Source organism: Haliotis rufescens, unplaced genomic scaffold (genome assembly GCF_023055435.1).
Source record: "Haliotis rufescens isolate VD_foot unplaced genomic scaffold, xgHalRufe1.0.p SCAF_18, whole genome shotgun sequence".
Classification (NCBI taxonomy): Eukaryota; Metazoa; Mollusca; class Gastropoda; order Lepetellida; family Haliotidae; genus Haliotis; species Haliotis rufescens.
In genome coordinates, this window is record NW_025963868.1 from 7,252,628 (window position 1) to 7,275,738 (window position 23,111).

The following is a 23,111-nucleotide window of genomic DNA, read 5'->3' on the forward strand; positions in this document are numbered from 1 at the left end:
TGGGATCGATGACATGTATGAACCAAGTCAGCGAGCCTGACCACCCGATCCCGTTTGGCGCCTTTTACGACAAGCATAGTCATCTTTTACGATAAGCATGGGTTGCTGAAGACCTTAAGATTCTACCCCGGAATCTTAACGGGTACATACTCACATCTTTCACCATGTTTTAGATTGTAAAGTTTCTTACATTTTATAACGATTGACGTTTGACGGCGAGGCATCCACAGACAGAAAATACAATTTTACCAAACCAATGAAATAGGGAAAGAATATACTCTGCTGTCTTACATTGTAGTCGTTTCATAATGGACAACTAGACGTTGTATATTACTTGTCGGTTCATAACAGATCAAATATTCATAAATATTATGAATTTAGTAATCTGTTTAACAGTAGAAAAGCAGGAACAAATGCTTACCGTTTTCTCGAACACCTGGTTTCTTCACTGATTTTTAGTGATCCATTCATATTATTTTCATCTACTTCTCTAGCGTTGACGTTTTATATAGAAAAGCTTAATGCTTTCCGTTCCAAAAGTTTCTAAACATCTGTTAAATATGCACATATAATCATTAACTTACAGGGTTAGTCCAGCGGAACCTTTCACACCACGCAGAGACGTACTCCCACAGGCCTGATGTCTGACATAGACTCGTCTTGTACGTTTTCTTGTCACAGGAAATAAAGTCTGATTGGCATGTGTAATTTGTCACAGCTCCCTGGCGATGATGCTTTGACACTTTGGCTGATCCAAACACATCTGGTGGTTCACCACAGTCCCTGGTGTAATCACGTGAAAAATAGAACATAGGATTTTACATATCGGTCTACCAATCTTCAGACATTGTATCTTTTGTCATGATTCTGATGTTGACAAATTCTTAACAGCAGACTTTTCCGTGAAACACTGCCTGAGCACCAACCTCTTCTCAGTAGCAATTGGGCATATTGTTTTCAAATAATAGATTTAAGTTTCAAGCGTTATCATGCACCAAGGGTGTCTGTGATCAATTTAAATCAGAACTAAAGTTTGCTCTGCCCTGAACTATTATCATCCTCGTGCTTTATCTATAACTGTCCAGGGCAAAACTATTTGCTCTGCCCTGAACTATTATCATCCTCGTGCTTTATCTATAACTGTCCAGGGCAAAACTATTTGCTCTGCCCTGAACTATTATCATCCTCGTGCATTATCTATAACTGTCCAGGGCAAAACTATTTGCTCTGCCCTGAACTATTATCATCCTCGTGCTTTATCTATAACTGTCCAGGGCAATACTATTTGCTCTGCCCTGAACTATTATCAACCTCGTGCTTTATCTATAACTGTCCAGGGCAAAACTATTTGCTCTGCCCTGAACTATTATCAACCTCGTGCTTTATCTATAACTGTCCAGGTGCAAAACTGTACTTTATTACACTATCCATCGGGGTAGACCAAACTTTAATATTTTTCTAAGGTGTCGAACTTAAGACTAACCTTGTGTTTTGTTAGAGATTGGTATGGAAGGAAATCTGCACTGAGGTGTGCCCTCAATTTAAAATCCATCTAACTAACTGACGGGGTGTTCCACCGAATTGCCTATGCCCTTACGTTAAGAGTAATATATCTTCGTTTAAAACACAAAACACCACTAATACACAATACAACACCATTAATAGGTCACATTTCATTGTCCGTTATGTGTGTGGTTATGCATACACCTATGCAGCAATAAACAGGTCACATTTCATTGTCCGTTATGTGTGTGGTTATACATACACCCATGCAGCAATAAACAGGTCACATTTTATTGTCCGTTATATGTATGGTTATGTATACACCAATGCAGCAGTAAGCAGGTCACATTTCATTGTCCGTTATGTGTGTGGTTATACATACACCCATGCAGCAATAACAGGTCACATTTCATTGTCCGTTATATGTGTGGTTATACATACACCCATGCAGCAATAAACAGATCACATTTCGTTGTCCGTTATATGTGTGGTTATACATACACCCATGCAGCAATAAACAGGTCACATTTCATTGTCCGTTATATGTGTGGTTATACATACACCCATGCAGCAATAAACAGGTCACATTTCATTGTCCGTTATGTGTGTGGTTATACATACACCCATGCATCAATAAACAGATCACATTTCGTTGTCCGTTATATGTGTGGTTATGCATACACCCATGCAGCAGTAAATAGGTCACATTTTCATTGTCTGTTCTGCGTGTGGTTTTGCATAAACCTATGCAGCAGTAAACACGTCACATTACATTGTCCGTTATATGTGTGGTTACGCATAAAACCATGCAGCAATAAACAGGTCACATTTCATTGTCCGTTCTACCTACGGTTATGCATAAACTCATGCATAATAGCATTTTATCACTTGGCTGGGCCATACTAACATGTGCCGAAGTTCGGTGTCGCTGGTTATTTAGTTGAGGAATTTGAGGAATTTTCTGCTGTACAGATTGCAACTTTGTTTCTGCCACAACTGTAAGCAGACTGCAGCAACAAAATGGTGTGCCAACCAAGCTTATCGGGCTACATGATCCCGTAAACCCACATGAATCGACAGCCTGGGGCGTGATTTGCCGTCGCCGTTGTACGAACATGGCGGAGCAAAGGGCAACAGTGACAGTTTGTAATATTACGCTGAGCAACAAATGTACACGTGGTTATGAAACGTTTCAAGTATTGCTCATTCCTTTGTCGAGAGAGACACAATTCGTAGGGCACGAACGCCCACCTCGGACAATTTTGTGACTGTTTTGGCAGGACAGTGGTTTGAGAGAAATTGAAATATAGACACTTTCCCCGAAAATAGATGTGGATGCGCCGTTTTGCTTGAGCGTAATGAACGAACGATGTTACCAGCGTCATGACGTCATTCCATTATGACAAAACTCAAAAAGTGTACTTCATCGCAGGATAAAGTACAATAGGTGCCTTTGATCATTTAAAGAATCAATATGGCGCCTTAGTGTGGCGTTAAAAAACAAACGAACAAATCACTCACCTTGCCACCCTGTTGTACGACCAAGACAGTCCGCACATCTGAACTCGGGGGAACCTCGCACGCTGAATCCCAGAACTAGACTGAAAGGAAATAAATATATTCATGATGATGTGCACATGGTGATAACCCAGCTAACAATTTCACGTTGTGACAACGTTGTGATAACGTTGGGGATATTACGTCTAGATAACGTCATGGCCTAACGTTGTGTTACGTCATATTCATATGAACGTTGTGATAACGTTGTATTGTACGTTGTGGGAACGTTGAATATCACGACGTTGTGGGAACTCTGTATTTTACGTTGTGGTAATGTTGTATTTAACGTTTTGACAATGTTATAATATTGCGTCCCTACAACGTTATTCTGTGTACTACCATGGACGTTGTCACAACGACGTGAAATAACTTTGTGTTACAAGGATGAAATACGTTGTGACAACGTTATCTCATTACCATTCCCCACAAAACGATGTAAAGACATCTCAAGACATGTTCCGGCAATATTTTAGAATATGCTTTAGTCACGTGGATGTGTATGATTCCAGATACCCTTTACCAATGTTTTGAAACCAGAGCGTCGAGTAGCCCAGTTAACAGCTAGGTCGTGTTTTGCTGACAATGTTCAAAATGTAAAAACACCACTGAGCTGTTAACTAGATACATATGACTATAACAAATAGTCAGACACCATTACCCTTTAGGCTTGTACTGCAGGAAACAAAATATGAATGGCAGACATGGTAAGGGGTTGACCATTTGATATTCTGCGGAGGATCGGTGCCTGGAAGTTTAGAAAGCAGATATATTGGGTATTTTGTTTGTTGTCTGGTTTACGACGCACAATATTCCATCTGTATGACAGTGGATATATTGGTTTTGTTGTTTGTTGACTGGTTTATACCGAAAAATATTCCAGCGATATAACAGTGGATATATTGTTGGGTTTTTTTGTTGGCTGGTTTGTACCGCACAATATTCCATCTGTATTACAGTGGATATATTGGTTTTGTTGTTTGTTGACTGGTTTATACCGCACAATATTCCAGCAATATGACAAAGGATATATTGGGTTTTTGTTTGTTGGGTAGTTTACGCCTCACAATATCCCAGCAATATTACGGTGGATATATTTTTTGGTTTATTTGCTGGTTTACGCTGCACAATATTCCAGCTGTATGACAGAAAACAAAATTATGACAGAATCAATGTTTTTGGTGATAATGTTCAGCAAACGTCGATGACGGCGGCCATTTCTCGCAATACACAAAAGATGATATCAAAATGGAAAAGCGACCCAAATAGAGGTCGTGACTCAAATTCCTGTTAACATGTTTATAATTACTTAGGTATTGAGTTGAGTTTTATTCATTACATGCACCATACCATACGAACATTTTCTATGAAAAGTTGTGTCCATTATAAATATTAATTTTAACAGGCTAACCTGTGCAATGCATATGTATGCTGTTAGTTATCAGGTTACATACACCAATTGGAGTTTATTTGTAGTTAATTCGGCTAAGAAAACATGAGTTATTCACAATCATATTCCGTTTCTCTCACATGCCGAAACTTACTTATGCCATAGCGCATGTGCAGTCAGTCGCTAGCAATTCCTTTGCCAAGATTACAACGCATGGTTTCATTCATGCACGCTTCGTAATGGTGGGATCTTAACTGAAGTTTTTTTCACATACATTCCGGATTCGCAACGACTTAGCTACTACCTAGTAACGAGGAAGTGGCCGTCACATGCAGTAACTTCTCGTAGCAAGCATAATGGCTCCTCGTCAGAAACGCAATTCGACAAACGAAGCTGCCATCGATGTACACAACCAAGATGGCCGGCCGGTCGGCCGTATCAACACGACTTCAGTCTAATTCTTCTGACGTTCGATATAAAGACAGACGAGATACCAGACAATAATCCGGACTCGGCAGCTAACGAAAATTCTCACGATCCTACCAACTGGTAAGTTGCTGAACTCCGAGAGCGCATCGCCTTGGGCATCGGAATTTTACACCTGCCAAATTCCATTTCAAGAAGACAACTCATTCCGTTTTACGCCAGGAAATGTAATTTATCCATCCGTCTCCCGGACTTCAGGTACCAGCCATGTCAGACAAGATTTTTGGAACATTCCTCATTCAATGGATATTCGAGATGTCGGAGAACGAAACGAAATTCCCAAAAAGGACCGAGAACGACTCAGCCTGTGACGTCACCAAGTGTCATGGCGGCGCCCACACAACCAGACTTGCAGAGTTTCGTCGCGACGGTTCCGGACGATGTTCATTGTGGCCCCCGTAGCATTCAAATGGACAATGGAGGATATGGACAATTACATCTGAAAACCACAAATGACATAGGGCTTCAGAAAGTCAAATCATCCTTGGCACCCAGAATGCTGCAGCAGACGAGGAACATCAATTTTGATGGTACAGACACTGCAAACACGAAAATGTCGTTTTTTTCCGTATATGGTCATTGGACGGAAAAACGACTAAAAATTCATTAAAATTGATTAATTGGTCAGCGTCTAGAAAGTGTCCAGAAAAGGGTCGAGTTTTTCAAGCGTAAAATGGACGGAAAAACCATGCTTTTTGCTCCGCCTTGAACAACTGTTAACGGCCAATCAGATGGCGCTGGTCCCCCGACGCACGTGATGTCCAAGGCTTCCTTTCGGAAGCTTTAGGTTTCGTATTTCTGGCATGCCTTGCTCTAGTATCTGTCGCGCGCAGTGCAGCGAGATTTGCTGATAAGCTAGTTTTAGGATATGCTACATGTTAATGGAATTCAGACACGCGCCAAGAAGTCAAACCAAACAATGTTACTAAGTTTATTGTGGTAACGGCTATGAACAGTTACCCCTATCGGATAATGGGTTGTGTTTCATTTGGTTATAACAATAACTATTTTTTTAATGTGAAGTTTACAAGATATACGACTTGGACGCGAGGTCGGTCACATGACGTTCTTCACGTGACTGTATTCTTGAAAAGGCGTAAACACTGACTACTTCCACATTCCTGGGGAAAACCCTTGGAATTCCCTGGTACGAATTCATACAGAAGCGTGGTTGCAAGCCCATTTACGGATACCCTCGCTGCAACCCATCCCAGAGAGAAAAAACACGAAAGAAAATCCAAACTGTCGCAGTGACAATTTACAGAAATCTATGAATTTACCTTAGTATCTATTTGACACATCTTCACAATCACCTTTCAATGATCGGCCAATTGATCAGTGATGCCAAAGGCTTGAAATAGCCACAGGTTAATTAACAACTTCGAAAATATCTCCCGTCACGTTTATCGTGTCGGCCATTTTGACGTATTGTACTTGATGTAAATGTATCACGACGCTCTGTCATTGTAATTGACTTACTGAGGTAATTCTGCAAAAGATCTTCTTATCTAATGAGGATATTGTTTGGAATATATTTCTTGTAAACATACTAAAACATATGTTCCTCGCTTTGGGGGGAACTATTTTATTCCGGGGTGTCCCATCAAATCTAGTAGTAAGTCAAAGCACCATGCTTGATCTGTTATTTTATGTGTTTAAATTACGATTTGGGGCGTTAATAAAATACACTGACGCAAGTATATTCTATTCAAATCAGTTGGATAATTGAATATGCTTTCTTTTACATATTACATAACATCACTGCACAAAATATGAACAGTTGCAGTAACACACTACGGTAATCGCATTAAACATCATTTTCAACTGTACAGTATTTCAGTTATATCATGGTGTATCAGACTGATGTGGGATAAAAATCCGAAGTGGATCAGGTTATCCAATGGGTGTTCGGGAAAAGGTGAGCGTATCCTGCCACACAAATGGCACCCGTCACAAAACATGCAAGGACAAGTCAATTGTTCACCTGAACAAAGCACGGAAACAAACAATGATGCCCGTCCTCAGTTTTACCGAGCATGTAAATTATTTTGTCCGTCAAAAACATGGACGAGTATAAACAATATGTTCATTCACGTAATACATGTCATACATTTGACAAAATGTATTGACTCGGAGCATTATTGTTAATCACAGCGTATGCAGTTGAAATCATCACCCATCCCATTATTGATAACCCTCCTTGAAGATCTATGAAATCAGAAGCTGCAACACTCTATCTTTTAACTGGCATGTCAGACTTCTATTTCATTACTCAGTTTTATTTGCACGGATTACTATGGAAGGGACATTGTCTCGTTGTCGCATTGTCGCATTGACGCCTTTACAAAAACAAGCAAAACGTGTCAAAATTAACAAAAGCGCGACAATTGGCCATTTGTCGCATTGTCGCGTGTTCGCATTGTCGCTCTTTGATAATCCTTTTCTTTATTTTACAAAAGGGCGACGTCAAGGTCAAAATATGTCTCGTTGTCGCATTGTCGCCCCATCACAAATGTGTATAAAAGGCGTAAAGTTCAGTTATTGTTACAGTTAGGAAATTCAACCTGATAAATGTACGTCTTGAAATGAAAACACAAGTCCGTCCGCGAGTCCATAACGTTTTATTGTGAGCTCTTCTCTAAAAGTGCTTAGTGTTCAACTCCCAGTTCCAAACACGTAGTACCTCCTCAATAATCCACATACCTCCAGTGCAGTGGTCTTCCGGAAGATCTTACTCTTGACCGTATTAGACAACTGACGAGTGCACGCCTGACCTGTGACCTCGTTGCAACCCTCGTGATGTGTTTGCCGAACGGAGAGGTGCAGGAAATGTGTAATCCAGCCCAGCGCAGAGCTCGCGACACACTGTATACTGATTTATACAGTATATTGCAGTTGATATACTTTATACTGCATGTGATACTTATTTGCGGACATGTTACAACTTTCAAGATTCAAGATTCAATTTGCATATATTTCATATACAACAGACCGACGTCATATATCACTGAAATACTGCTGAGAGCGGCGTTAAAACAAATTGTTTTCATAATGGAGCGCTGCAGTCATTTAAAATAGAACCGTATACATATGTACATGTAGTACCAACTCACTCTATTTGTTTCGAATATTCAGCAGAAAATATATTATTAACCAGGTCTTTGGGAAAAGATATCAAATTTTTATAAGCAGCCATATAGGGATGACAAAGGACCCCTCGCTGATTAGGTTCTTGTTTACTTAAGAGCAGAGTTGGCCATGTTAGATGATATAACCAAAATCCAGGCGCTCCGGCGGGGGGCAAGCTGGTCTTGTTGGTGTATGGTATGAGCTGTGACGTTGACCCAAGAGAATAATGTAAAACATGAGACCAACTCAAGTCTATAATGATTGGGAAAGTCTAGATTTCCACAGCTCTAGCCTGAAATTAAGAATTGTTCTATGCTCCATTTTAATTGTATTATTTTCATTTTGTAGACATGGATGGACCAACCAGGAAAGAAATTGATGGAATATTAATATCACATGTTACCACTGATCCAGTTAAATTCATCACACAATAATACATTAGTATTTGACATTACGGCATTTGATTATTAGGGCATGATCATGTATATGTTCACTGTAGTAATGTACACACCAGTCTACTTGATTATAATTTTTATCAAAGTGTAGCGTGGCATCAACGATTACTTTATAATATCCTCACTTGTCATCGATGTATTGACATCGAACAATGGACGGCAATTCGAAATTCTTATGGATAGCTTCAATAGGGACAGCGCCGGTGTCAGTACAATTTTCCTAGTTAAAATAAGTATCTACAAAATATAATCTGAAGCAGACAAGAACAATATTTTTTTTATATTAATGCTTACTTTCATGGATAGAATTAAGGCAATCTAGGCTTGCCAAATCGTTCTAGACTTGAGCTGGATTCCTTTTAAATTTATTCTGTATGGTCTGGGAGACGAACGGGCGTCAGTATCGCATGGAGAACTGGGACAGCCTTAATCAGTGTAATCGGATATGTTGTGGAGTTTCGGTTTTGGGCTGTTTGCTGAATATATAGAATTGCGAGTTATGTATACTCTGTATTCTTTCGTCATGGTAGCATATATATTTTCTATGTTGCTTTTTGAATTATCCACAAATAATGAGAACTACAATGTAAACCTCTCTCTGGAGATATGCAATAATACTACTGAAGGGCATATCTGAAAAATGGGACTTCTCGACAAATATTTCTTTCTTAAATACTACCCGTTACAGGTATTCTGATCATTATATCATACTTTGTACAGTTTAAAAGTCAAATAATGGCAAATTGTGTATCTTTCTACATTTTGAATTAATTATATTTTCTGAAATAAAACCTAAGCATCAGATAGTGATATACACGAATATGATCTATACTATTATAAATGAATTATCAATTTCGTATTATGAATTAGATAAACAGAAATATGATAGTAAAACAAATTATTTTAATCTATTCTTGTGAGTAGGTAACGAGAGATCTTGGCAACGCACTAACGTAGCCATTTATGAAAAATTAAATATTAAAAGTTTAGGGGTTTGAACATGCACATTGAATGACAGGGAAGAAAGCAACGCAATAATTTAATTATGAATCAAATTATGTTATAAAAATAACAGAATATTTAGAAAATATAAGTTAAATTTCTCATTGTTGGAAGGTGTTTAATAATTATATAGATTTTGTTTGATTGTTTGTTGTTTAACGCCGCACTCAGCAATATACCAGCTCTATGACGGTGGTTCGTAAATAATCCAGTCTGGACCAAACATTCAGTCATTATCATCAAGAGCACCGATCTACGCATTTGGGATACGATGACATGCATCAACCAAGTCAGCGAGCCAAGACGCCTTCGTAGAAGCATGGGTTGTTGAATGCCTATTCTAACCCGGATCTTCACAGGTATTTTTTTAAATAATAAAGTACAATGGAATTCTGTATATGTCCATAATAAGTGTGTATAAGTAGATGGATAATATGTCCATACACGCCAAGTAAATGGTATATGCATTAATTTAAATGCAAATGATTCAATGATGAGTTCTTTCACAAGTCCATATTTCAAGGCATGTATTTGATATTCATAATAACTCCACAAAAGCTACACAATGGCAACAAAACGGTACCAGCATCAGATACCAATAATACACTAGATACATATAATTACTTTAAAGTTAAAACATGTATCTAAATAGAAAATTAGAAGGATACACTTCCGACATTTATCGTATTTTGTTTTCGTTTGGAGAGAGAAGTTGTGATTGGTATCTGATGGGTGCAAACAGGTGTTCCCTTCCGCCCAGGCCTTGCGGCAATGCTATAGCCCAAAATGAAACAAGCCTTGTTCAACAGGTTCAGACTCAAATTTCTATCCCACTTGGGCTCCTTTCAAATTTAAATATAATTTCTCGTGTCGATATGTGTCAGAAGAAATGAAATATTACAGCACTGGTGAATAGGTTATATGTGCATGTCAGCGTCGATCCTATAATATCCTTTTTTGCAAAGTACATATAAACTGATGAATTAAGGTAGTAATACTACGTAAATATATGTCCAGATGCATACATCAGTATCATCTCGTGATCTTAATTCGTGCTTTGAGCCCTTTTTCTACCGGAGATTCTGGGGTGTTACATCACACCAGAAAGCCAGGTCCAAATTCAAGTCATAATTTCATGGTCCGTCTTGTATGTTGGAAACCAATATCGCAATATGGCTAAATATTGCTGAACGTGGTATTAACCCGATTACTCACATAATTATTCCATTTTCTACAGTCTTCTACGAACACTGTCTTTAAGGAGGTATATCTGTATCATCCAAATGTCCATACATATATGTCCACATTTATATGTATAAAGCAAGTCGTCCTGCACTCTTCCTTAAAAGATAAATGTTAAGCATTTCCTCTGTATGGATTAATATAATGTAATATCGTTTTAATGTAATGCTGATGCAGTAAACGTACCACAGACCTAATGCTAGAATAACATCTAATTTCTGAAATGAACATATTTTACAGAAAAAAACAGTTGTTTAAACAATACTTATAAAATATAAGAACAAGGAGCCAAGAGCCAAATATTGGGCTGTGTTGGACATATTTGTTTCGGTGTCTTATGACAGACAAACCTGATGCCTTTAAGTATAAAGATAAGTAAGTAAAGATGTTGTACATATTCAAATATGTTCGTGATTAACCCAAACTTGAAAAATATTGAAAGATGAGTGGTAACTATTTATGCCATTATTTCAAATTAGAATGAGAGCACATCAGGAAAGCATGGTACTTTAATATACGTATTTTGTTAACCCAATATTCTTTTTTAAGTAAGAGCAGCATGTATATCGAGAGTATAGGTTTGGTGCGTGACTTATCACACAGTACATTCAGAAAGTGTACATATTCTGTTTATCGGCAATAAATAACATAAGACGATTCATACGGGTAAATACGAGTTACTTCAGAACTAGTATAGATTATTTAAGGTTAGGGGGAAATGTATGTAATTATAATTAACAGAACTTTGGCCGGGTTTGAAGGATTTGGGTCCTGGCTTGGGCTTTGTGTTGGACGTGTAGACGGCATTTCCAGGTTTGACGTATCAATGACAAAAATGATATCAGATGCATTTCTCTGCCTTATCGGGTGAACGATTGGCTTGCCTTTGGATGTGTTTGTGGCGGGTGCAACTAGTGGATCGGAATGAGCTCGCGTTTTTGCGAGCATCCAATGTCATCATTTATTATGATGAATCATGAAACATGCTCCTGATGTTGTCGCAATGGTGCAGTTGGCGCTACTTTAATTTTGGCAAGGGTTTCTCATGATAATGGAAATGCTTATGTCGCTTTTGTTGACCGATAAACAAGAAAAGATATAATGTTAGTGTATATGGTCATGTTATTAAGAAACAAACGACGAGTGGGAGTTGTTTATTGTACGATAAACAACGACCTCGACTCGTTTATTTCTATATGAGATATCAACATTACGTACAGCCTCTTTTAGGGTGTTAAATTAGGAAAACATACACGCTTTACAATATTTAAATAATGATGATTCCTTGAATAGAATCCGACAGCGGCCATGCTAGATAAATCCATTTTAGGATTTGAGTTTGGTCCCGCATATTCTCACAATTTTCTCGTCAATCATCTGTACCTTTTCTCCCAATACCGATTGTCATATCACTCTCATTTTCGAATTCTCCAGCAAAATTTATTGGGAACAGCTCACTAGACACATACCTCTCAAAAATAAGGTCAAATTTACAAATTTTACTTTTCAAATTGCGAGTGCATGTTCGAATCTCAATAAATGACGTCATGATAGAACAATGTTTTATCGTGAAATAAATATCGCTTCCTTCTTTGTTCTTTGTGATTTATCGCGTAGCTATCTTATATCATCAAATGCCAATTTCTAATTGCTTTATCATGACGTATCCGTGTCATGTAGCAATAACATACACAAATATCGTTGACTTCGACGTTGAATAGTGTCATGAAATATGATTATCCTCTTGTGTGCAATATTTCTGGTTGATAAATCTAACATATTCTTACTTTAAGAATAGCGACTATACATTATTATATATCCCTTATCAGGTCTCTGTAACATTTGCAAAATGATACAAATATAACAAGTATTTGTCACAAAGTGACGAAATGTCCCCCGCCTGTATATACACCATAGTACCAAATATGAAGACAATCCAGCGATTAGTTCTTGAGATATTGCTGCAACACCGTTTTCCAACTCCAAAAACAGATTTGCCTGCTGTGACCTTGAAAATGGGGTCAAGGTCACCAAAACCGACTGGTGTCTGTGGAGTCTGTATATACACCATCGTTCCAAATATGAAGACAATCCAGTGTTTAGTTCTTGAGATATCGCGGCAACACCGTTTTCCAACTCCAAAAGCAGATTTGCCTGCTGTGACCTTGAAAATGGGGTCAAGGTCACCAAAACCGACTGGTGTCTGCGGAGTCTGTATATTCACCATAGTTCCAAATATGAAGACAATCCAGTGTTTAGTTCTTGAGATATCGCGGCAACACCGTTTTCCAACTCCGAAAGCAGATTTGCCTGCTGTGACCTTGAAAATGGGGTCAAGGTCACCAAAACCGACTGGTGTCTGCGGAATTTGTATATACACCATAGTTCCAAATATGAAGACAATCCAGTGTTTAGTTCTTGAGATATCGCGGCAACAAACAGGTGGGACGGACGGACGGACGTACGGACGTACGTACGGACGGTCGTGAATACTATATCCCCCGCTTCGCGCTTTCGCGCGGCGGGGGACAAAAATACAACTGAACCTAAATGTAATGTTTTAATATCCTTACGTTGCTGAGTGCAGCATTTAACAATAAACAAACAAAACATAATATCTTTAAGAATTATGTTAACAATTCCGATGCTAAAAATAATCTCACAATCTCCATACCTCTTTCTCTCTATGAAAACATAATAACTTTTTTTAATAATCTGAAGGAATAATAATGGCAATACTATCATAATTATCATCATTATTTATGTTACTTATCCTCAAGTGAAGTAGTCCTCCACACTATACATTTAGTGAAGAAGCCCATGAACATATGAACTATGTAACATACATTCATGGAAATTAGATGAACAGTTGAAGTTAGCAAATGATATTATTCGGTCGAACGTCTATCAGCCATCTATTCTATTCATGAAGAACATTTCACGTGGGACCAACAGAGGGAATTATGACTATCGACTTGCTAATTATTTTTTATATTCATGCCAGCTCAAACGATCTATTGGCTTGATTTATTGTTATGGTATCCACAAAATAAGTAGGATCCGATTTTTTCCGTTTTTGTTGAAATAAAACTGAATAATATTTGCTGTTTACATATCAAAGTTTGCCAAATTGTTACAAAATGTTTGCCCACAGCAAGGCTACGTATCCCCAACATATTGTGCTAGGCACAGTATCACTGGACTGAGGGAGGGCGGTATTCCTCCTTGTGGGTCACCTGCTTGGCAATATGGGACGGGAAAACTGCAGGGGGTGAGGGCAGTTAAGTTGATGGTACACACAGATAAGAAAGATCATTTTACAAATGTGAAACCTCAGTCCACAAAGGAAGAGGCGAAAGCTGAAACTTGGTGAGGTTTACAGAACAAAGGCAGTTATTTCTAGTTTCTTACTGACTCTCGAAGATACAATTAATAAAACAATTAATGTGTGTGTGTGTGTGTGTGTGTGTGTGTGTGTGTGTGTGTGTGTGTGTGTGTGTGTGAGGTAGAAGAAGAATTGTACACCATAAAAATGGCTACGTATGTAGTTGGGGTAGATATGTTGAATGCCCGGCCAGTATGACCTTTGAGTCACTACAGTTGCAGTCATTGAAATGCGTAAAACAGTATTTGAGTGAAAGAAAACACTATAAGTGAGTGAAACAAAAGACCTCAGTACAGGCACACCCAGTCCCCCAACCCCAAGTCTGCATGTATCAATACTCATACCTGCCACATCCTCAACCACTTAACTTACACAATCATCTGACAACATGTTCGCCAACCCTCGTATCACAACGCATGCACGCATGCGCGCACGCACACATATACACACACACTCACACATCACATTCTTCTTTCCCCACCATTATGTCTACGTCAGCCATCATGGATCCGTGCGCATGCTTTCATACATAATCCATCCTCCCACCATTCCCCAACATCCATCGAACTATAACTATATCCGCCCTCATGTATCGGTATTCGTGCTTTCATACATACATACACACCCCTACCATTCCCCTACATCCATCGCAGTATAACTATGACTATAACCGCCTTCGTGCATCCGCACTTATGTTCACATTGCATTGCATATGCATCGAATTACACGTTTAAAATATCGTAAATATTTTACAACATGTACATATTATATATCAGCAAACAGAGATTATTATAACGCAATAGATTTCATCCGTCAAAACATCACAGAAAGAGGGGCAGCCTGGAATTTTACAATGGCATCTGAATGCACTAAGACGTTCAACTGGTCAGGAGGTGAGAGTTGCCGAAGATTACGGTAAACTTCAGTTACAGATCTCCATTACGAATATCTAAAGTATGAATAAAGATCACAGCTTGCTATGACGTGTACTTCATGCCTGCAGAATTAGCAATGTCCTTAGCTCTAAATTGTATGTCTAAATGCTTATGTAGACAAAGACCCAAATGTATAAAGGCATGACCATATTATATGCTACGCAAATATCACCACATTTAAAAACAAAGCTAGATTCAGTCTTTGAAGGGCATTAAGAACTGATACAGGCACACCCAGTCCCCCAACCCCAAGTCTGCATGTATCAATACTCATACCTGCCACATCCTCAACCACTTAACTTACACAATCATCTGACAACATGTTCGCCAACCCTCGTATCACAACGCATGCACGCATGCGCGCACGCACACATATACACACACACTCACACATCACATTCTTCTTTCCCCACCATTATGTCTACGTCAGCCATCATGGATCCGTGCGCATGCTTTCATACATAATCCATCCTCCCACCATTCCCCAACATCCATCGAACTATAACTATATCCGCCCTCATGTATCGGTATTCGTGCTTTCATACATACATACACACCCCTACCATTCCCCTACATCCATCGCAGTATAACTATGACTATAACCGCCTTCGTGCATCCGCACTTATGTTCACATTGCATTGCATATGCATCGAATTACACGTTTAAAATATCGTAAATATTTTACAACATGTACATATTATATATCAGCAAACAGAGATTATTATAACGCAATAGATTTCATCCGTCAAAACATCACAGAAAGAGGGGCAGCCTGGAATTTTACAATGGCATCTGAATGCACTAAGACGTTCAACTGGTCAGGAGGTGAGAGTTGCCGAAGATTACGGTAAACTTCAGTTACAGATCTCCATTACGAATATCTAAAGTATGAATAAAGATCACAGCTTGCTATGACGTGTACTTCATGCCTGCAGAATTAGCAATGTCCTTAGCTCTAAATTGTATGTCTAAATGCTTATGTAGACAAAGACCCAAATGTATAAAGGCATGACCATATTATATGCTACGCAAATATCACCACATTTAAAAACAAAGCTAGATTCAGTCTTTGAAGGGCATTAAGAACTGATACACACAAGGAAAAATATTTATGTATATATATATACTTTCTCCTTCATCAGGTGCATATTATTAAATGCTATGAGGCAGAGAACATATATTTGTACCTGTAAGAAGAACAAATGTAAAAAGATAGCAAAGAAGGGAACGCAACAAGGGAAGCCAACAGATAACTGGCATGGCGCTGATTACCGCGCCTCCCGTTTGCCCATTGTCCATTTCCCATTACCAATCATTCATAAGTTATGTTTTGGCTTTAATTTGTCCATTGATAATCAACCATCAACGTCTATTATCTCCACCCTAAAAATATGTAGTTTACTGAGAAGGTGGTATCCAAATATAATGTGTGTTACTGTTGACCACTTTCTTAAAGGCATTGTTGGTTCAAAGCTTTCGGTCATAGAAGCCGTGCCATTTTTCTCTTGTCAGAGGAGTACAGAAAGTATACGTCATCTGGACTAACATTTTTGGTTCGGTGGCTGGGTTAGATCGCCAACTTTGTGTTCTGGCGATTGGGTGCCTCACTCACAGTGTGGGTTCAAATCCCAGACGGGACTCAACCCAAGAAAGTACGAGAATCTGTACTTTACTCAGAAAGTGTTATCCCAATTATAACATTTGTTGTCGAGAAAACACAATAAATGTATATTCGGCTTTGGATGGGTAATGATATCACAGACATATACGGATATTGATGATGACTTCTCAATTCAGGGATTGGTAAATCCAAATATGTGTGTGCGCGTGCGTGCGTGCGTAAATGTGGGCCTGTTGGATGTTACATAAAACATTCATCTTGAGCGGGATGGTAGTTCGAGTTGGATTAGCATGTTAACTATATGATCTTCTTTAGGCAGAGAATGCCGCGCATGAATGTATTGATGAAATTCCTAGGTACATGGGGCCTTTTCGTCCCCAGGAATACCCACAGTGGAGACTTCAATGGGGATAGGGTGTACATAATGTGCTACCTGGTAGATTGTGTGTCATCAGACCGGACAACGTTGGTCTTTGACTGATTGTGGCGTAAAACACACTTATTCATTTACTTATATCGGAAACTGAATGTTCATCTTAATTGTTATTGTTGAACATGTAATATATTTTTTAAGAAATAAAACAGTGACATAATAACTACAACTTTATGTGAGCGCGAGTAGCTTTTTTGGAATGAGATGAATAAGTCTTATAAAGTTGTAAGCTTCTTCACAACCGTGTAACTATGAATTGACTTTATTGGGTAATCAAAAAAGAGACAGGACATAAAATAGCCAAATTTCATACGATTTCACTTGTCCACCATCTAGGATGCAAGGCGAAAACATTTCAGCGCGTTTGAAGCCACTGAGAATGCCCCCTGCAGAGTTGGACGAACATTCTGCGGTGGCACGGCTGAGTTGACGAGAGGCTATTAGCAGTATTTCCTGTCCAGGTTATTTAGGTCAGTTGTGTGTGTGTGTGTGTGTGTGTGTGTGTGTGTGTGCGTGTGCGTGTGCGCGCGCGTGTGTGCGTGCGTGCGTGTGGGGGGTGGGGGCGGGTGAGATTAGGGGGATAGATGATAGATTTAGCAACAAGTAAGGTCATCTTGAGTGGGAGGGTATTCGCAGATGGATTAGCATATGAACTATGATTCTCTTTAGGCAGAAAATGAGGATCCACGATGTTCGACCTGGTAGAAGTGTGTTATCAAACCTTACAGCATTGGTTTTTTGACTGACTGTAGCGTCAGAACAAACTCATTCATTTACTTGAACTGAATGTTCATCTTAATTGTTATGGATAGTCACGGAGCCATGATCCAGAGAACAGGGTGTCATTAGATAGAAATAAACTAAGTAATAATAGGATTACCAGAAAAACGGGGTTTTACACACAAGCCAATAAACTTCGCTCATTAACACCAGGGTAAGTCAGTACAAGATTGAAAACTGCCCCATAATTATGTATGACATGCTTGTCGGGTATTGCTACATATATATGTGAAAACAAAGTTATTAAAATGAAGAGCAAAACTGATGAAAGTTAACAATAAACGTGTATACGTGTTATATCGTCACTGCCAAAATAATGATTGTTTGTCTTTAGTATTAACATTCAAATACGTTATATCTGTATTAGCGATATTGTCTTTGTTCCACCGGTGAGTCAGCGTTAGCCGTACTATCTCGTAGTATAATTAAATTTCTGAAGACATCACGATACAGTTTTTACGATGCATCACGTCTGCACTAGCGCTTGATAACAGCCTTGTGTTTGGGCGTTTCAGTGGTTTAAATCGCTGCTCTTGATATTGTTGATTAAACTTTGATACTATGAACAATATAATATTATGTGAGAGGTTGACTTTAGAACGGTAACATACTAATAGTATATATGATGACATAAACAGAACAATGAGAAGTTCGTCCAGATTAGTGTATAGGCAACATTTAATAATTAAAATAATTACATTCAACAACTCCCCTTTTAAGTCCATTTTCCTGACTTATAAGTAAATGCAAGAACAATCGGCCGGAATACAATGTATAGTTCTTGTTCACTTCCATATGACTATATAGCATACAATAAGCTATCGGGTCCCGTTTATATCGGTTTGGGTGGCAGCCTAGATAGCCATAGAATAGTTTCATCTTGGAATCTCCCATATCACTGGGAATCCTCTTCAATTTAAATGGAGTTACTCGTTACGATTCCGAACCTTCACGTGACTGTGTTTATGAACCATTGTCAAATAGTGGTGACATTAAATCTATGAAACAATACGCGAAATCGCGCATGCACAGAACGGAAAATTTGGTCAAGGCATTAAGTAATCCGCATGCGCAGAACGATTGATTTCAGTACTTCCGCTAAGCGCTTCGAGTGCAGCGTCAAACGCGGGCCTGTAATCTAACACGCGGGGACTGACCAATGAAATCTGAGAAGTAGAAATACCGGTAGACGCTGTTGCTTGATTGACAATGTCAATCAAGAAAGGGAGGAGCTTAACGCTATCGTTCTCTCCCAGTAAATTCCGATGTCAAATAACGACGTTATTTGGACGGAAAAACGATGCTTTGAAAACGTCCAAATAACGTCGTTTTTCCGTCCAATGACCATATACGGAAAAAAACGACGTTTTCGTGTTTGCAGTGAGACGCCCATGGACGGGCCTTTAACTTCCACCAGGGACAATCCATTTGCAAAAATTATAACGACAGAGGATGCACCCATCAACATGGGTTTGCTTGATATGCAAGAGAAACCATCGAAATATCAATGTCGTCCAGACAAGACATCCAAGAATTGGAAGTCCGATAAATGAGACCCGTGAAGATCCAGGATAGAATAGGTCTTCAGCAACCCATGCTTCCCGGAAAAGGCGACTAACAGGATCGGGTTGTCAGACTCGCTGACTTGTTTGATGCATGTCATTGTATCCTAATTGCGTGGATCCGGGGTAGAATAGGTCTTCAGCAGCCCAAGCGACCCAAATCTGCACAGCAAATCACGGGGCCTTGGACGACTGTGTCCACCCGTGTCCCCTATATCGTCAAGAAAGAAAGCCACAAGAGACTTTCAAATACTTTCTGAATACGTGCTGAAGAAATCTAACACCTAACGCTTTAATGAAATATGATGTCATCATTAGGTGAAACGTACATGCCAACGTTCACCTTCAACCTGGGCAGTCGGGTAGCTTAGTGGTTAAAGCGTTCATTCGTCACGCCGAAGACTCGGGTTCGATTCACGACATGGGTACAATATGTGAAGCCCATTTCTGGTGTCCCCCGCCGTGATTTTGCTGGAATATTGCTAAAAAGTGGCGTAAAACCATACTCACTCACCTTCAACCTGGACATCCAATGTAACGTCAAATGTAAACTCACTCACTCAACCTGGCAATTTAGGTAGAGAGGTTTACTGCGCCACATGTATATTTAAAACATAACAAAGTTTAGAACACTAATTAGTCATATACCAATTATTGCATGACATTTTGAAATTCCCGTGAAGATTCGCGGTAGATTAGGTCATCAGCAACCCATGATTGCCCTAAAAGGCGACTACGCTTGTCGTAAAAGGCGATTAACAGGATCGGCTGGTCAGGCTCGCTGACTTGGTTGATGCATGTCATCGTCCGAATTATGTGGATCGATGCTCATGATGTCAATCACTGGATTGTCTGGTCCAGACTCGATTATTTACAGACCGCCGTCATATAGCTGGAATATTGCGGAGTGCGGCGTTAAACAACAAGCCAACCAGCCTATTCCTGCAAGCATGGGTTGCTGAAGACCTATTCTAACCCTGATCTTCACGGGTCCAGCACAGAATTACGGGTTCACAGCTGCATCATATACAGATCCATGTTACATCTACGGAGCATCATCAACTGAAACACATGAAATGATTACCTTTGGCCAGCGTTTCAGGTTATCAAGTCGAGAGACGACGTCAAGAGGGGTAATGCCGTCACTTCGTTGGCTACACACTTTTGTTTCTAAGTCGAAGTTGAACGAAGCACAGAATGACGATGCAAGGCATTCAGCAGCGCATTTGAACACAGTCAGGGAAGTCATTTTTTTGTATGTACGAGTTTTCTGGACTGTGAGTACATCAGAACACGGGGTGCCGGTACCGGTCACAGTCAGGTGTATCAGTAGTACAGCAGCAGGAAGTGGAACGGCTGCCATGTCGGCTCGTCTGGTGTGATCAAGTAAGCGCTGTGCGGGACGGATGCAGGCTCGGCTAAATTAACAAGTGGGTGGAATCACATGTTTGCAACAATCCAATTAGCTTTCTGCACTAAAATGTTGTTGGCTAAATACATCTTCCCGAGGCAAGAGAGTTAACTGACTATAAAAGTCCAATTTCCACCCTTGCCGAACTAGGCTGGTATTGTGGAGTAACATTTTGGCTGGACTTAACGAGTCTATGCATAGTCCAATCAAAATCGCGCACCGAAATCGAAATCCGGTTCGTAAAACTGTCATGCAGAGTTCGGTCGATTGCAGGATTTGCACAGCATGTGCACCGCCAACTCGTTGTCAACAGATATTTTTCAAGCCTTTTCAAGTTTTAAATCAAGGTGCTCACGTGATTTGATGCACTTCGCGATGTAAGATCCGTTTTATTACAATATAGATCTTGATTATCCATCAGATCGTCTTGACTGGGCGCCGCCATTTTGTTTGAAGCAAATGCAAGTGATACGAGAGGTGGAATCTGATTGGTCCATAGGAGAGGCATAGTAGGGACATCACTCGTACCAGCCACGGGTGACGCTACGATCGAGCCCAGGAATTCCAGCCTAGTTCGGCAAGAGTGGAAACTCGACTTTTACATTCAGTTAACTCCCTTGCCTTGGGAAGATGGCTGTAATATTTCTATTACTGTTTACCGTAAAAGGAGACTAACGTGATCAGTTTCGAAGACTGGGTTGATGCATATAACCGTATCCCAAATACTTGGATCGATGCTCATGATGTCAGTCACAGGATTGTCGGGTCAAAACTCTTACTTTCAGATCACCGTCATGAAGCTTGAATATTGCTTACTGCGGCGTTAAACATCAATTGGTTGGTTGGTTGTTGTTTAACGCCGCACAATATTCGAGCTATATGACGGCGATCGGTAAATAATCGAGTCTGGACCAGACAATCCAGTGATTATTATTATGAGCATCGATCCACGTAATTGGGTTGGTTTGGTTGGTTTTGTTGTTGAACGCCGCACTCAGCAATATTCCAGCTATATGACGGCGGTCTGTAAATAATCAAGTCTGGACCAGACAATCCAGTGATGGATATCATTAGCATCGATAGACGCAATTGGGATCGATGACATGCATCAACCAAGTCAGCGAGCCTGACCACCCTATCCCGTTAGTCGCCTTTTACGACAATCATAGTCACCTTTTACGGCACGCATGGGTTGCTGAAGACCTATTCTACCCCGGAATCTTCACGGGTCGTCAAAAACCACAACATAAATGTCCACATTAGAATTTGTCACGAGCAACGTTTGCTGGTCGTAAAAGGCGACTGATCCACCCGGATCGGGTGGACATGTTCGGCGACTTGGTTGAGAGCATGCCTTCGTTTCCCATTTGAGTGATCGGCGCTCATTTTGTCAGTCACTGGATTGTCTGGACTCGAATCCTTACAGCTTGATGCAGCACCCATCCAGGATGTTTGTAGTCCATATACTTTTCCTGAAATTACCTTGTGGGGGCGGTCGGGTAGCCTAGTGGTTAAAGCGTTCGCTCGTCACGCCTAAGACCCGGGTTCGATTCTCGACATGGGTACAATTTGTGAAGCCCATTCTTGGTGTCCCCCGCCGTGACATTGCTGGAATATTGCTAAAAGCTAAAATCAAAACTCACTCACTCACTCACCTTGTGGCGCTATGAGTTTGTTAACATTTAACGTCGCGTCGGAATGATTTCAACCATAAATAAGATTCGCATAGTGTTTGAAATAAAACATATTAACATTTATAAATCATACATAATGAACATAATAAACATATTAGATGATCCGAATAATCTACTCTGATCACATTAATTCTCAGTGATTCTGTAGCCTGGCGATAAGTGTCAATTATAGCATGATATTTGCGATATAAACCTTGGAATACATGTCATAAAGAAGATTACAACGTCACTGACATCTAAGCGGTCAATTCAAATCGCATTTATTGAAAGTGTCAGTGAGTTATACTGAAATATTAAACACTCTAAATCAATCGTTCAAACACAGCTCATAGCTCTTCTTATTGAGAAATTTGTAAATATACCATAACAGCAATTCTAGAAACTATAACTTCGTTCATGTGCGAAACATTACTACCTGATTGTAACAGTTTTACGTTTTTTTGTGTTTTAAATTGCTATCCTATTATAAATTAAGCAATTTTATGTACACGGTTGCGTCTCGAGTTATTAAATTAAACTCTAACTT

At 39.6% G+C, this 23,111-nt stretch overlaps 1 protein-coding gene across 1 annotated transcript; it reads right to left on the bottom strand.

Moving 5' to 3' along the window:
* Nucleotides 1–575: 575 nt before the first annotated feature.
* LOC125381592 lies at nt 576–21,047 on the bottom strand. The gene is made up of 3 exons (XM_048398656.1): nt 20,565–21,047; nt 3,025–3,104; nt 576–783 (listed from the first exon to the last, which is right to left on the bottom strand). Exons 1-3 carry the CDS (start codon nt 20,841–20,843, stop codon nt 576–578), a joined length of 567 nt encoding a protein of 188 aa, XP_048254613.1. The 5' UTR covers nt 20,844–21,047.
* Nucleotides 21,048–23,111: the final 2,064 nt, after the last annotated feature.

What these genes read in the sequence shown, in the direction of transcription:
- LOC125381592 (XM_048398656.1), bottom strand. Translation starts at nt 20,843, where the DNA reads ATGGCAGCCGTTCCACTTCCTGCTGCTGTACTACTGATACACCTGACT. An exon ending in ACCTGAAACGCTGGCCAAAG is followed by an intron (nt 3,105 to 20,564) that starts GTAATCATTTCA and finishes ATTTCCTTTCAG; the next exon opens with TCTAGTTCTGGGATTCAGCG. An exon ending in TCGTACAACAGGGTGGCAAG is followed by an intron (nt 784 to 3,024) that starts GTGAGTGATTTG and finishes TGATTACACCAG; the next exon opens with GGACTGTGGTGAACCACCAG.